Source organism: Prunus persica, chromosome G1 (genome assembly GCF_000346465.2).
Source record: "Prunus persica cultivar Lovell chromosome G1, Prunus_persica_NCBIv2, whole genome shotgun sequence".
NCBI lineage: Eukaryota > Viridiplantae > Streptophyta > Magnoliopsida > Rosales > Rosaceae > Prunus > Prunus persica.
In genome coordinates this window covers 23,789,647-23,806,203 of record NC_034009.1, presented here as the reverse complement: position 1 = coordinate 23,806,203, position 16,557 = coordinate 23,789,647, and the positions used below count along the sequence as shown (strand labels likewise).

The following is a 16,557-nucleotide window of genomic DNA, read 5'->3' as shown; positions in this document are numbered from 1 at the left end:
TCCGACTGCAGTAGGAGGCCCCGTTGATCGGTGAGGCCAGAATAGAACACGTTTTTCAAAGTTCAAATCCTCATTGGCTGTGTTTGATAATCAGTCTGTCAATGATTGGATTGCGATCACATACCTTAGCAATGTCTATCTTCAAATTTACCAAGAAACCAGAAATTTAGTACACAACCAAACCAACATATGTAGTTTTGTTTTGTTCTTTTTGTACTGATTGATGATCAAGCAGCAAAGCATCAGAGGTTGCATGAATATAATGGTTCCAGAGTAAGGTCCAGCTGGTTCCTCCTCGCCTGAAGGAAATCATCTTGCTGCGTGCCCCTGCATATGATCATATGATGTATTGCGGTTTATTTATTTAATTTATACATCAGTTCTATGAAATTGTTTTACATTCTAATGTCATAGGACGATTTGAAGCTCAAAAAAGGATCTAAAACCCAAAAAACTCAGCTGCTATTTTGCCCAGAAATTCGAAGTTTTTTCGTCACCAAAGGTTTTTAGCGACGGATGTTCATCAGATTTTTCGTGGCTAAACATTTTCTGGGATGGTGTTCTTCGGATTTTTCGTCACTAAAACTGTGAGTTGATGAGGCATTGAAGAGGTCAAAGGGGATTGATTTAACGATTATATCCCTGGATTTAACAGTTTTTTTTACTAAAGATACAAAAAAACTTTGAGAATGCAATCTGATAGTTTCGCAAATGTCAGTGACATTTTATGGTAAAAAGCCGAATATAAAACAACCCTATACTTGCATAACCACTATTAGTATTAGTATTTAGGGATAAAATTATTATTATTATTATTATTATACAAGTGATATTTTACTTTAACCTAATCTAAATTACAAAAAAAGATTGCGATAAAAAACAAAAACGAAACTACTAATGCAGAATAAGGAGCACATATGCTCTAACTAGGCTAAAGCCCATGTTTTTAAAAAAAAAAAATTAAACAATAGAAGTAGCTAAAAACAAGATTGTCTACTCCATAACCCATAACCCAAAACTTTGATTATGATGTTTCGACCCCTCAACCAGAAGTAGTTTATAATTTATTGGGTCGTGTAAGCTATGAGATAATAATAGGCCCAACTTGATGGCCAAATTTTGGTTTGGGGGAAAAGTGGACCCTTTAATGAGGACACAAATCATAAGTTATGGGCTTTAGGGTCTTGTACCTAAGAAATCCAACAAGTTTCAAGGACAAAAAATTAAAAATTTATTAATGCTTTGTTTTCAAAGAAAGAAAGAAGAAGAAGAAAAGTTACAACAAAGTTGATGATTGTGAAGTTTATCTAACATTAAAGTTATGAACATCTGGAGGAAGCTTGTGCAATATTTTGGACCCTAAAATAATGTTGAAAATGAGTCAAATTAACTTTATCCTATTTCCAATATTGTGACAGGCAGTTGCATATTGGCCTTCCAAATTTGAGGATTTTTACTGCAGATGATTGCTATTGTCGTCAATGATGAGACTCAGCAATTTGGGCGATGAGATGGAAAGTTTTGCTCTCGCCACTTCTGCTGATACAGAGAAATTACTAGGATAGGATCCATCAAGACCCATCAAGCTGCCGTTGGATTTTAACATTGATTCCACGTGTACACGGTTGGTAGGTTTTCATCATATTCCATATACTGCACGTATCTTTTGCAGAATTTTTTTACCTTAAGAATGTCTTATTATAAAGAATAATAATATCCAGGAGGTCTCAAGTTCGAATTCTCATAACATTTTAGTTGTGTGCGCGAGTGTGTGTGAGAAACCCTCTCTTATATGATTTAGACTATTGCTTGTACTCAAAAAATAAAATGCGCAAATGATTTCTATACACATTCGTTAGATAAAACTGAAATGAAAATATGATCATTTAAACTGGTGGGTAATGATGTATATAAATTATCTTTTGTGCTAAAACTACAATGATTGAAGCAACCATTTTGCAAGCCTGCTGGTGATTGTGACCAGCTTCTGCTTGTTGGACCCCCATACCCACAGCACAGCCACTACTATATGCATGCATCTCCAAACACTCCATTCTAAAAGTTAGGGTTTTGTTTTTTACTAAATTAATTCCCAATGCAAATTGAAGACACATATTGCTGGAGCCTGGAAAAAGTTCTCTCATTTTTTATTGCTTCTTGTATTTTAGGGAAATATACAATTAAATTATTTGCAATTGAAGTACTTGCCTGGCCTGCCTGAGTTGAAATTGATGGCATGGAGCTGCATAAATTTTCCTTTTTCGGTCGAAATGTAGCAGCATAATTTGTGATGTACCAGTTAGGACAATAATGTTCTATTCTTTCAAAAATGTTTCTGAATATTCCAGAGAATTATTGGAACATTAATAAGTGCCAAGCCATCGATTCCTCCAACAATGTTTCAGCACTACTCACCGAAGTAATAAATTTAATCAGCAATAATCCACATTGTCCCTAAATGTGCTTTTTATTGTTCTGAAATAGTTTTGTTTCTGAGATCATAATTAATGCTATAATTCATTGGCGGATCCATAAATTTTTTAACGGATGTGTAATATTGAATAAGTATAAAAAATGGTTTTTCGGAATAATCATTTTCTTAAGATAATTTTTGGCGACTTTTATTCCTTACACATCAAATAAAAAAACTTGATTTTATGAGATTTTAGTATAAAGTATATATTGACTTAATGAACCATTATTTTTAGCCTAAATCGTATTTTACACTAAAACCGATTTTTCATATTTTGATTTGGTGGGAATTTGATTTTCTAGTATTTTTATTTGAATCTAAATGGATGATACTTCTTTATTTACATTGTAAACTTAAGTAAATGGAGTAATATAAAATAAATGAAAGTAAAAGGACAAAGACATTTACTTAAATATTGAAAATGAAAATAAGGTAATCTGTAAACCAGTTGAGCAAATGGGCAATTTGAAGCACCTATAATGATTTTTCCGGCGATGGGAGGTGCAGCTGCACATCTGTAAATAAGATAATCTGTACACTAGTTGAGCAAATGGACAATTTGAAGCACCTACAATGCGCCTTAATGGATCCGCCACTGCTATAATCAATAATACTACTTGCTTTCTCAAGTTTAATTAAAGGTTACAATCATCTAGTGCTCGAATTCTCAAACTCAAGTAATTTTGGAATCCAATTCCTTTTTATTGTTAGATTAACTCTGGCCTATAACTAGGTAGGATGTTATTGCATTCGCTCGTCATCAAAAAATAAGGATAAACAACTATACCACTTCATTGCTCATTGTTTTAATATGTTATAGTTTGTAGATATATATTAAGTAAGTTGGTCATGGCAATGAGTCCGTTATTTTGTATATAAATTAAAATCACTGTATATTAAATGAATTTAAAATAATAATTTAGACTGTTACTTTTATAATATATTAAAAAATTGATGGAGTATCAGTACCACACAATAATAATCTCTTCATGTAAAACGCACTTAATTTTTGCATGCATATCCTCATTTTGTCCAAACTTCCATGCTTAATTAAACCTGTACCTTTTCAGTTCCAATTTATTCTTGGTCTGATGAGATGTTAGGTTGGGAAGCAATAAAATTTGGCAAATTCCCACCGTCGAGCGAGCATGTGGACACATCCCTATCACACAGAGACACACTAAATGGACTGGTTGGTCCACCTCCAACAATAATCTCAATTAATTATTCTAATCTATTTGATTAGTGCAGTGTTTTAAAACACTTAAACCAACACATGCCAAATTTCTTTGGATCAGAGCCCTTAAGAACTTTGTAGGTCCCAACAATGACAATCCGACCGTCCGTAACACGCGGCGTGGGATAGTCCTCGGCGGTGGCCGCCAGCAGGCAGCATCCTATCCTAACATGGCTTGCAAGAACGAAACAGCTATATAATATTATAACGTAATTAACACAAATTACTTTCTCTTGATCATGAGATTAATAATTAAGTAGGGTTTAGAGATGCTTCATAGACAGCTTTAACCCTTTATTCTCTCTCTCTCTCTCTCTCTCTGTGTGTTTGTAATAAGCTGATTCTTTTCTGGGCGGGTGGGATGCCGTAATCTCTGACACCTAGTTTGTTTGTTAGAGCAGCTCCAGCGAGGGAGCCCAGCCCGAGGCGAGGGCAGGAAAAAAAAAAAAAGTCGCTCCAGCGTACAGCCCAGGCCCGGGGGTGGTGTGGGACCCACCAACTCGGGCCAGCCCGAAGGCGAGACCAGCCCGAGGTCCAACTCGCGTGTTGCTGACGTCAGCCTCGCGTCACGCTGACGTCAGTGCGCCAGGTCCAAAGTGCGCTGCCACGTGTCGCCTCCCCAGCCTTCCGATCTGCTTCTCCAAATTAATCCAACGGCTGAGGCTTTTTTGGGCAATAAAAATATGAAAAAAAATCGTAAATTTTTTTAAAAAATTCTAAAAAATTCTGATATTTTTTTTCTATAAATACCTATAAATACCCTTCACTTTCAACACCAATCCTCATACATTTCATTATACTTCTAGTATTATTCACTCTTTATTCAACATTTTCCTCTATACCTTATTTCCATTTTCAACATTTAAGTAAATGTCTTTGTCCTTTTACTTTAATTTATTTTTATATTACTCCATTTACTTAAGTTTACAATGTAAATAAGGAAGTACCCCCCATTTGGATTCAAATAAAAATACTAGAAAATCAAATTCCCACCAAATCAAAATATGAAAAATCGGTTTTAGTGCAAAATACGATTTAGGCTAAAAATGATGGCTCATTAAGTCAATATATACTTCATATTAAAATCCCATAAAATCAAGTTTTCTTATTTGATGTGTAAGGAATAAAAGCCGCCAAAAATTATCTTGAGAAAATAATTATTCCGAAAAACCATTTTTCATACTTAGCCAATATTGCACCTCCGCTAAAAAAATTATGGGTCCGCCCGTGTCTATAAATACCAACCAATACTCTTCACTTTTAACACCAAATCCTCATTTTTTTTTAATGAATACCAACCAATACAACTAATAAAATAAAATCTTATCCGATATGAATAGTATTGACACGTAGGAACCCAAAAATCTTATCCGAAAATATTATCCAAATTAATTATTTAAGTAAAAAAAAGTTGTGAAAAAACAAAAAAATGAATAGTAATTGCCCTTAGCCATGGCAATGGGTGGAAACTCAAAATACTATTTGCAAGGGCAACCACTATTCACGTGAATAGTGGCTGCCCTAGCTCCCCCCTTGCCATGGCTAAGGGCAAATGGGTGGAGTTGCTCTTAATGAATTGAAAGGGAGCTTTGTTGAGAGTGACCAAAGTATGTTTTACTATTAATTAATTAATTTTGTTTTTGTAAATTAGGTGGGTATCGATATTGAAACTTGTCCTGTCTTTTGTCTTTTGTCTTTTGTCTTTCACCTTTCACCTTTCACCTTTCACCTTTCAATTTTATTATGTTATTCGGTTTGGACATACCCTTCTTCAAGCTCTATATTTTATTTTAAACTCCTCCTCAATTTGTTCGTTTGCTGATCGAAGCTTCCAAATATGTACTATCAAAGTCATTTTTTGATGGATTACATTATATAAATAAATAAATAAATAACACAATTCTTTCTGTATATTTGGGTGCAGAGCTCCGGCCAATGTGAATAATTGTCACGTGTACGTGATCGATTGATAGTTATATTAATCAATAATTATTATAACGCAGGCGTGCATGAGAGAATGAGTATCAAAATTCTTCAAATTAATAAAAAAAAAATGATGAAGCCTTTGATGAGGTGGGTAATTATGTCCTTTGCTATGACGGTGATGTTCTAAGCATTTGGACTTTATAAGTTGAACAATACCTAACCTAACCAGACCAAAAATGAAAAAGCAAAATAGGAGAAGGGTTAAGGGTCTTGGACAGCCACCATTTTTATCGGAAGCAGGTTTTCGCAGAGGAAGAAATAAGCTGGCTACCTTGTGTTCCTTGTCTCCATAATTTATATTTATATATTTGTTTTATTCTATTATTATAAATTAAAATAAAAATAAAAATAAAAATAAAAACCAGTTGAAAGGATAAAATTCAATTAGGCCCTGCATGTTACTTCAATGAGCTGGCATAAAAATAAAATTTTCCTCTGAGAGGACAAAACTGTATCCATCCTTACAAACCAAGTACAATTTGTGGATCCAATGGAAAAAAGAACTACGAAATCTACCTGTTGAGGCAATTTATTTACACCATTTAACACAAAGACAAAATAATATAATCTTATTAATTCACTGTTGGTACGGTACAATTAATAATGCCTGAAAAGCCTCATATTGCTCGCACGCATCATATTTACTACAATTAAACTCCCCAGTAATTAAAGTATTTAGTATGTGTGGCTACTATTTATACTTTTAGGTGTAGCTACCATCTAACTCTGTCTATCTGATTCTGGTTTAGTGAATGCCTCAATTTGGGAAACAATCATAGGTTTTCAGTGTTCTTTCTTGGCTAAGGAAAAGAACACCATTACCTTCCTCAACTAACTACTACCCATTTGATTCCTTAGAATATATACATATAAAGTAACATTACATGTGATTGATACACTAAGAATGACACTTAAATTAAATCAATGTTTTTGTTTTTGTCGGTTGTAATTTAAGGGTCTGTTTGATAACCATTTCAATTTTAGTTTTTAGTTCTCATTTTTTGTGCTAGAGCGTAGAGGAAAAAGAGGAAGAATGAAAGTGAGAACAATAGTGGAGATGAGATTAAGTGGGAAAACTGTTTCTAAATTATATCATTGTTCTTTCATATGATTACAGATTTCGACTAGAAAAAAAGATTGCATATTGAACCGCAATAAAATACTTTTTCTTGGTGAGTGTGATCCATTGAACATAAAATTCATATTTGAAAACTCTTTTTTTAACTGTTTCCGATAATATCAAAATGATATTGTATCAAATGTGTACGGATGAGATATCCAACAACAAGAAAAAGGAAAATGAATGGATAGAGGAGCTATTGAACATTTGATGCAATGTGGTCAATACAAAAATAAGTAACGCAAATCATGCATAAGAAATCAAGAAATGATCCAAATATTTTATATGAAGAAAGAAATTAAAAAACTATTACTGCTCACCAAAAGCTGTGGTGAAGTGAAGAAGCAATTTTTACAGTTACAAAAGTTGATCGAACCCGAACCCGAACACGATGCTGAACTGCAGGCCCCGACAAGGTTTGTCGAAGCGGAGCAGAGAGAGAGGCTTTTAGTACACGTGGGAGAGAGATGCTCTCATTTTCCATCCTCTCCCCCACAATTGACAAGTAGCAAGAAAGGGTCATTATGGACATTACACATTGGAAATTCTGATTGGCCGGCGCTGGAGAACCGGTGCGCTGACGTGGGATGGGAGGGTCGCTTTCAGAAAGAGCTCACCCAGAGAGGAGGACCCGGAAAAAGGAAGTGGGTAGTAGTAGTGATGGCCTAATCACTTCGTGACAAGCCTTGATTAAAGTGCCCTTGCTTTCTTACCCCTGCTTTATCACAAATTTACTCTTCTGCCACTGTTGTCGTCTAACCAGTTCTCTCTGTAGCTGCTTATCTTCTTGTTGACAAACTTTGCCCATGCATTTGGGTTTTATTTGCTTCCATGCCTTGTTCCTTGTCCAACTTTTGTTTCTTTGTTTGCTTCCTATATGGTAAACAAGTTTTGAAAAAATAAAAATAAAAAGCTATAAAGATGCCTACCCTATAGCGCTTAGGTTGGAGGAAGATTGCATATGTATTAACAAAACTCCTTTATCATTGGTGGGGTTGGTTTTAACTTTATTTTTAACCATTATTCTATTATATAAAATTCGTATCTATGATGTTTGTTGTATCAAAAAATAATTTAAAGAGAGGAATTTTCGAACTCAAGTGTAAAAAAACATTCACACCATTCTTATCAACTGACCTAATCCACAATTCCGAACTTGAGTTTTTGAAATGAGGCATCATATTAACAGTGATGGAATCTTGCATCATATTTAACATATTTAGCACTTGACTTTTGTGTTAGAACAATGAACCAATGAACTAAAGATGGCATTTTTCTCATGCCCAACGGTAAGTTGTGAACATTATTATAAAAATGTAAGATAGAACAAAAGTTACCCTATCAACCTAATCTAAAATCCAAAAACAAGAGAATAAAAAAAACACTGAGCCTGCAACCAAACAGTGGGTTTAGATTCGAGAACAAAACAGGGGGTGAGGAGGATGATAGCAGCATAATGGCACCTCTAAGAAGTTCCTATCATTGGGGCCTTCTCTCTTTACCTACTCTTTTGACTATTGGTCCTCTCATGGCAATTTCGGAAAAGTACGGGGTATCTAATGCCATTTGGTAGAAAGGACCAAAGGCAAGAGATGGGCATCAGTGAAATTTGATTTCCATGCAGAGGGTACTTTTGTCAATCAAAGTACAGCCATACAAACACATAGAGTTAACGACTTGGCGCCTTCCTTTAGCGTGTAGAATTTGTCTACTGGGCATTGGATGGATAGGGATGTGAACGCAAGGGAAAGTTGGAAAAAAAGCGGGGATTTCTGCTGAGTGGGAAGGGAAGTATACCTTTACTGCCCTTAATTTCTAAATATTTTTATGACATTATTTGTAAGTAATTCTATAAACAAATTATTTAATCATTTTAATTTTTAATTTTTATTTGTTCGCTTGGGTGGATGTTTTTGGATAGAGATAATGGCCCTGTGAAGCTAGCAGACATTTCTACCATCATATTCTTCTAAATTATCTCTCACAGTCACAGATTCTTCATCATTCTTAGTGTCCATGAATCCACACTTGTTAGCTTCTTCCTTCTCTCCCAAAACTGCTTCTTCCACCATTATCTTTATTCCTTAATAGTGTTGGTGTTGCTCCACTGCATAATAATACATCTCTTCAGCTTGCCTTACTCAATAGTCAAACCTTAACAACACCCACATGCTTCAACTTGCTCTGCTTTGATTTCAGGAATTTAAGGAGTCTCCTAGACTAGATTTCCTTCCAGATTCTTTGTTGGGGAGCTGTTTGTTTCTGATTTGATAACTAAATTTGGAATCTTTGTTGCCCAGTTTGGCCCCATTGCTTGTTTTGGGCTTTGGTTGGTAGTTCAAGAGGATAATCAAATTCTTCTTAGAATAGAAACCAGAATCTTGGGATTCTTTGGTTCTTCTTGGGATTGGGAGTGCTGTAAATTTGTTGTCTTTCCTAATTTTGGGACCTGGTTTTGCTTGCACTCTCCAATTGGAAGTTATTTGGTGGGTGGATAAGGTAACATTTTCAACATCTTCCCACACCCACACATCCTTTGCAATCTATCTGCCTGGTTTAGTGAATTGGAGGTCGGTGGATTTGTTTTTCCAAGTTTGGATTTTTCTTTCTAATGTTGGGTTAAGCTTGACAGTTCCTGTAGATTTGATTGGCTCTCTCTCTCTCTCTCTCTCTCTCATTTCCACCTGGAATCAACAAGAAGTCAGAGTCACTTCATCTTGGCACTGTTGTTAGTTAACTTCCCTTGTTTACTGCTGTGGATGAGTTTTTTCCATGTCTTTGGGTTTGGTTTGAAGGTGGGGCATCTACTTTGGATGCTATGTTGCTGGATTATATCTGTGATTTCCATGAACTGGTACCTTACTGGTGGGATTATGGACACCAAGGCTGGTTTGCTTGGTGATGGTGGAAAGATGTGCCTCAAATGGTGGGAGAAGATCCCAATGAATATTAGTAAGATCCGTCATCATTACTACCAGTATATTGGGTCCAAGAGAGTCCGCAAAACTTGGTGGAAAAGGCTTTTGGTTTCATGGGTGGTTGGTTGGACGATTGGGAGCCTATGGATCTTCTGGTACATGAGCTCACAAGCTAATGAGAAGAGGAAAGAAACTCTTTCAAGTATGTGTGATGAGAGGGCAAGGATGTTGCAGGATCAATTTAATGTGAGCATGAACCATATTCAGGCCATGTCCATGCTGATCTCGACTTTCCACCATGCCAAGTACCCATCTGCTATTGACCAGGTAACTAGATCATCCTTCATCTCTGAGCAATTTCAGGATGCCAAATCTGTTGAAATTTATATTCATCCACCAACCAGTCAGTGCTTCACTGCTTCACTGCTTTCTGTGTCCTTGTTTTGTCATTGGTCCTCAGCCTAGAATGGTATATATGGCTTGATTCACTACCAGACTTGAGTGTATGTTTACTCAAATTGCGAGTAATTGATCAAGTACCCGTCTGTTAATTAACTATTTTGTTTTATAGTTGGTCTTAGACTCTTAGTTGATGCATTTTTTGTCATGTGAGGATTTACTTGAGGACATGGAATTCGAAGAATTTAGTAGCGGTTTCTTGACCAAATGTTAATTTGATATGTTAGTCAGATATGAGTTTTCTTTAGCTATGGTAACTAGCATCTAGTCAGCAGAACATCCTAACCTTCTGAACCTATAGGAAACTTTTGCGAGGTACACTGAAAGAACTGCTTTTGAGAGGCCCCTCACGAGTGGTGTGGCATATGCTGTAAGGGTGCTCCACTCGGAAAAGGAACAATTTGAGAAGCAGCAGGGCTGGACTATCAAGAGAATGGATACCCTCGAACAAAACCCAGATCATAAGAATGACTATTCCCCAGAAGCCTTGGAACCATCCCCAGTTCAGGAAGAATATGCTCCTGTCATCTTTGCACAGGATACCGTCTCACACATCATCTCTTTTGATATGCTGACGGGGAAGGTATTTCCTTATCTAGATTCTGTTTGTTGTTAACTTGTTGTAATTCATTCTTCAACTTTATTGGTAGATCTGACTGAAAACTGTGTCATCTTGATTAAAACAGCATGTCATCTAGTAGTTATTCAAGAATTTTTATTTTTATTTTGTAGGGGTGATCTATCCAAAACATGGATGGTAGAACCTTTACCTTTCTTAATAGCCTGATAATTTTTTAGCTGAACTGGCCTTTCAACTCATAGATTACAGTATAGAAAGCTCTTCAAAATTTCCAACATTTCCAACATTGTTTCATGCTATATAGGAAAAAAGTTGATTTCCTGATTTGTGATCCTCAATCGTGAAGTTTAATTCCTTTGTGTTCCAACAGGAAGATCGAGAAAATGTGCTGCGCGCAAGAGAATCGGGAAAGGGGGTTCTAACTGCTCCTTTTCGGCTGCTTAAAACAAAGCGCCTTGGAGTAATATTGACGTTTGCTGTCTACAAAAGAGATCTGCCTTCAAATGCAACTCCAAATGAAAGAATTCAAGCTACTGATGGGTATGCTTTTTTTGAATGAGAACATGCTATGAAGAAAAGTATATTGCAATTTTCTGTAGAGAATTAGCTATTCACATTCCTTTGTTTTATCCGCAAGGCTTGCTATTTCATGCTAGAAAATATAGAAGATTCACCCTGGTTAAAATTCAGAAGAAGCTTTATTAAGGTTGTTGTTTCTGCCAACCAGGTATCTTGGTGGAGTCTTTCATATCGAGTCACTTGTGGAGAAGTTACTTCAACAACTCGCAAGCAAGCAAACCATCCTAGTGAATGTGTATGACATTACCAATAATTCGCATCCAATCAGCATGTATGGTTCAAATGTTTCAGATGATGAAATGCAGCATATTAGCACCTTAAGTTTTGGAGATCCCTTAAGGATCCATGAGATGCGCTGCAGGTAATAAATAAGTTGTGCCCCTTATACTTTTAGTGTTGAATTTCCATGTTCTATAGGCCTCTCCTTGGTTGTTTCTGAGGCACCTAAGCATCTAGAAAGTTTTTTAAAACTGTATTCAGAAGCCAAATTTCGTCTTTACACAGGTTCAAGCACAGGCCACCATGGCCGTGGTTAGCCATTACAACTTCAATTGGGATCCTCATTATTGCATTGCTTGTTGGGCATATATTTCATGCAACTGTAAATAGGATTGCCAAAGTGGAGGATGATTTCCATAAGATGATGGAGCTCAAGAAACAGGCTGAGGCAGCCGATGTTGCCAAATCTCAGGTACTTCATGATTTTGGTTAATGCAGTTAAAAGTTTATTTAGGATTCTACTATGCTTGTGCCTAATCAGATCTCAATCCTCTGTAGTTCCTTGCAACTGTTTCCCATGAGATCAGAACGCCAATGAATGGTGTCCTAGGTGAGTTTGTGAGACTGCCCCCTTTATTTGTTCAAGTCGCGTCTCTGCATTGTCCAAATATTTAGAAAAAAAGTACAGGCCAAAAAGAAGCTTGTTGAACCTCGACAATTCTGTTCATTTTTCAGGAATGTTACACATGCTAATGGACACAGACCTGGATGTAACCCAACAAGATTATGTTAAAACTGCCCAGGCCAGCGGAAAAGCACTAGTCGCACTTATAAATGAGGTCTTGGACCAAGCAAAGATTGAATCTGGTAAGCTGGAGCTCGAGGCAGTGCGTTTTGATCTGCGGGCAATTCTGGATGATGTTTTATCACTCTTTTCTGGGAAGTCTCAAGAAAAAGGAGTAGAGGTAAATGATGTTTCCACCATCCTCCCCCCCAAGAAGAAAAAAAAAATCTTCCGCTTTTTTACCCGTGCTTTTCTACTCAAGGTTTTCAATGTCTAATAACTAAAATTCTGGAATTTGCATGATCAAATTTGTGGAGAGCAGTTGGCAGTATACATCTCAGATCAGGTTCCTGAAATGCTTATTGGCGATCCCGGAAGGTTTCGGCAAATTATCACCAACCTCATGGGGAACTCAATCAAAGTAAGTTTCTAGTGGGTTCTCAAGTCTAGTTAAACATAGTGGAAAAAAATGGAGGACTCCAAAAGATCATCTTCCTTTTGCCTCCAAATATATTTGAAGAATGTGCCTTCTGGATGAAATTTTCTTCCCTTAATAAGAGAAAAAGAGTGACATGGTGAGAATGAACGTATTCATTGCCCTGGATATCACCTTGTATTTTTGTTCAAGTCATACTGTATTTTAGCAGCTAAAAAAAATTAGGGGAAGAAATTTTTTTTAGCTTTGTTGTCCGATTCCTGCATATAAATAGTAGCTAAATTGATTATTTAATTTACAGTTCACAGAGAAAGGACACATCTTTGTGACGGTTCATCTTGTCAACGAGCTGATCGGCTCAATAGATGTTGAGACTGAATCATCATCGAAGAACACTTTGAGTGGTTTCCCTGTTGCAGATAGACACCGTAGCTGGGGTGGATTCAGGTGTTTCAGTCAAGAGGGATCCGCAAGCCATTTCGCATCGTCCTCTGATCTCATTAATGTTATTGTATCTGTTGAGGACACAGGAGTAGGAATCCCTCTAGAAGCCCAATCTCGCGTTTTCACTCCTTTTATGCAGGTTGGACCATCCATCTCACGTACACATGGAGGAACAGGAATTGGGCTAAGCATAAGCAAGTGTTTGGTTGGCCTCATGAAAGGGGAAATCGGATTTGTGAGCATTCCAAAGATTGGTTCCACATTTACATTTACTGCTGTTTTCACCAAGGCCTTCTGTAATTCAGATGATTTTAAGATCCAGCAAATCAACAGCCAATCAAATGCTCCATCCTCAGAATTTCATGGCATGACAGCATTAGTTGTGGACCAAAGACCTGTTAGGGCCAAGATGTCAAGATATCATATCCAACGGCTTGGAATTCGTGTTGAAGTAGTTTCTGATTTGGATCAGGGTTTATCCAGTTTGAGCTGTGGGAATACATCTGTCGATATGGTCCTTGTTGAACAGGAAGTTTGGGATAAAGATTCGGGCACTTCAGCTCTCTTCATCAATAATTTAAGGAAAATTCGTTGCCGTCCACCGAATCTGTTCATTCTTACTAATTCTAGTAGCTCTTGCAGAATAAACTCTGCAACTTCAGTTGTCTCTAACCCAACTGTCATCATGAAGCCTCTCAGGGCAAGTATGCTTGCTGCCTCACTACAAAGAGCCATGGGAGTTGGCAACAAGGGTAATCCTCGAAATGGGGAGCTCCCAAGTTTGACTCTCCGCAAACTTCTACTTGGGAGAAAAATTCTTATTATAGATGATAATAATGTCAATCTAAGAGTAGCTGCTGGTGCTTTGAAAAAGTATGGGGCTGAAGTGGTCTGTGCAGACAGTGGTAGAAAGGCAATCTCACTGCTTACACCGCCCCACCATTTTGATGCCTGCTTCATGGATATCCAAATGCCAGAGATGGATGGGTATGTGGTGCTTCTAACTTTAAAAGCTTTTGATGTAAGGAATCATTTTTTGTAGATTAAATTTGAAAATCTTGCTGAAATGTCAGAAAACTTATTTTTCCCCTCGTTCCCCATTTTCTTATTAAGATCTGAATACCATTAAATGCATGAGGCTTGCTGCTTTGCAAGATCCCTGCTTGTTTACTTCAAAAAAAATAGAAAAGAACACTGTTGGGCTGTCCTACAAGTCACTTTATATGACAGCCGTTTGCATCTAATTTGCTGTCAGATAATTCATAAATGTGGCATACTAGGCTATTTGTTGGTAATTTTGTTCCAGTTTAGTTATCATGGGTTAATATTTGGTCACTAGTACTACACCTATAACATCAATCTTCCCCCTGCAGGTTTGAAGCTACAAGACGAATACGCGATATGGAACGCAATATCAGCAACAGTATTCAAAATGGCAAAGTTTCTGCCGAGGATTATGGAAATATTTTAACATGGCATGTCCCAATTCTGGCCATGACTGCGGATGTAATTCAGGCCACCCATGAAGAATGCACAAAGTGTGGAATGGATGGATATGTTTCCAAACCATTTGAAGCTGAACAGCTCTATCGTGAAGTTTCACGTTTTTTCCAATCAACTTCAAAGGGGAATTTGTAGAGAGGACTTGAATTGAAGACTTGCTGCTGACATAAGCACAGGCGCTCTTTCTCCGGGACGCTTTAAATGGATTCAGAGTTTTCCCAGTAGTAAGTTCTTTATTGACAAAAATTTAGTTCGTGTTCTATACTTGTTCATTATGAAAAATTAGATGAAAAAATAGGGAAATTTTATGAAAGCATCTTGTGTGCCATCAAGAACTGACAATACACTGCCCATTGGTTGACTTTTTTTCAGGAGAACAATTCTTTTTGTTGCGGAGAGTGTATATAGGAGCCCTGCTTGATTACATGGGATATTCATATTTGAGTGTTAGTTTTTCTTTTCTCGTATTTTTTCTCCGAGCCAGACATCAAAGCTGGTTCATTCTTCCTTGTAAAGTTGATCCATCTGCAAGCCCTTTTCACTGAAGTTGGTAACCTGGAATGTTAAGTTCCAGCAAGAGCTACTTCAAAGTGAGATAAATACAATGCCTTCATGGAAGCCCTGGGTTTGCATTGCCATCCCAAATGTACTAATAAAAGTTGCAATCATTGAAAATTTATCAGTATCAGTCAGTTGTAGTATCATAGAGATGGATCTGATTTGGCAGAAAGAAGGAATTCTAACTTACTTGGAAACTGGTGGAGAATGGCCCTTGTATATTACAACAAAGTTAATAAAGATTTGTAGCCAGCCTTTTCTTTTTCATTTTGGTTTGCTCCCTAACAGTTCAAGTTTGATTCGACTTAGGTTTGATGTAAAGTTTGATTCAGTGTAGCAGTGATGTAACTGTACAACAATGTTGATAATTTGAGAAAATCTCATGATTCTTGTCTGGTTTGTACATTTCAAAGAGTCATTATGACTTCTTATATGCAACTTACTAATCACCAAGGTGTTGGGAGTATTTCTATTGGAAAATAATATGTATCAAGTCACGTGACTCTCTTTTTAAAATTTATTATTATTATTTTTGGTCTTTCGATTAAGGGTATGTTTGAGAGTGATTCTGGATAGGTCAAAAATCACCTAAAATCACTCAAGTGATTCTAGTCCTTTGAGAATCACTTCTAAATGAGCCCCAAGTGATTTGGTGAAGTGCGAGCTGGAAGAATTTTTACTAATCACCAAGTGTTACCAAATGGTTTCTAGTTTGATGACATTTCTCTTTCTTATATTGGAAAAGGTTTGAAGGTGGAATCCTCCCTTCCGGTTAATTAAAAAATAAAAACTTTAAAATGTTGAAATAATGGCTCTACGTTATCCTAATTCACAAAAAAAGTATTTTTCTAATAAACTATAGGAATCTAGATTCTTCCTCTTGGGATGTTATAAGTGTCTTTGGATATAAATCCAAAAATATGAAATTATAATAAAGTATTTTCTTCATTTGTAAATATATAAGTGTCAAAACATAAATATTCTCTTATTAGACTGTGAAGCGATTATTGATGTTATATGAACTTGTATTTTTTTTAAATTATCTTTTTCTCCCTCTTCAATACTTCTTTTTGTAAAAATCGCATCAAACGGTGAAATATTCATAATTTCAAACACTACAACTAATTAACAAGGAAAATTATTTATTAAATTAGCATGGAATAGTAAAATTAATATTTTTTTTCATATAAAAATAAAATGCTATTCCACTTAAAATATTTTGCATAAAACTTTCTTAATATCTATAAATTTAAATTTAAAT

At 36.3% G+C, this 16,557-nt stretch overlaps 1 protein-coding gene across 1 annotated transcript; it reads left to right on the top strand.

The window, feature by feature from the left end:
* LOC18790186 (histidine kinase 3) lies at positions 8,563 to 15,749 on the top strand. Its single transcript, XM_007226969.2, has 11 exons — positions 8,563 to 10,061; positions 10,495 to 10,776; positions 11,144 to 11,313; positions 11,501 to 11,713; positions 11,857 to 12,043; positions 12,130 to 12,181; positions 12,307 to 12,536; positions 12,678 to 12,776; positions 13,093 to 14,222; positions 14,609 to 14,962; positions 15,111 to 15,749. Exons 1-10 carry the CDS (start codon positions 9,576 to 9,578, stop codon positions 14,871 to 14,873), a joined length of 3,114 nt encoding a protein of 1,037 aa, XP_007227031.1. The 5' UTR covers positions 8,563 to 9,575; the 3' UTR covers positions 14,874 to 14,962; positions 15,111 to 15,749.

Excerpts from the sequence above, each read along its gene's own strand:
- LOC18790186 (XM_007226969.2), top strand. The coding sequence starts at position 9,576 with ATGAGTTTTTTCCATGTCTTTGGGTTTGGTTTGAAGGTGGGGCATCTA. Across the intron at positions 10,062-10,494 it reads ACCCATCTGCTATTGACCAG|GAAACTTTTGCGAGGTACAC; the intron begins GTAACTAGATCA and ends CTGAACCTATAG. Across the intron at positions 14,223-14,608 it reads CAAATGCCAGAGATGGATGG|GTTTGAAGCTACAAGACGAA; the intron begins GTATGTGGTGCT and ends TTCCCCCTGCAG.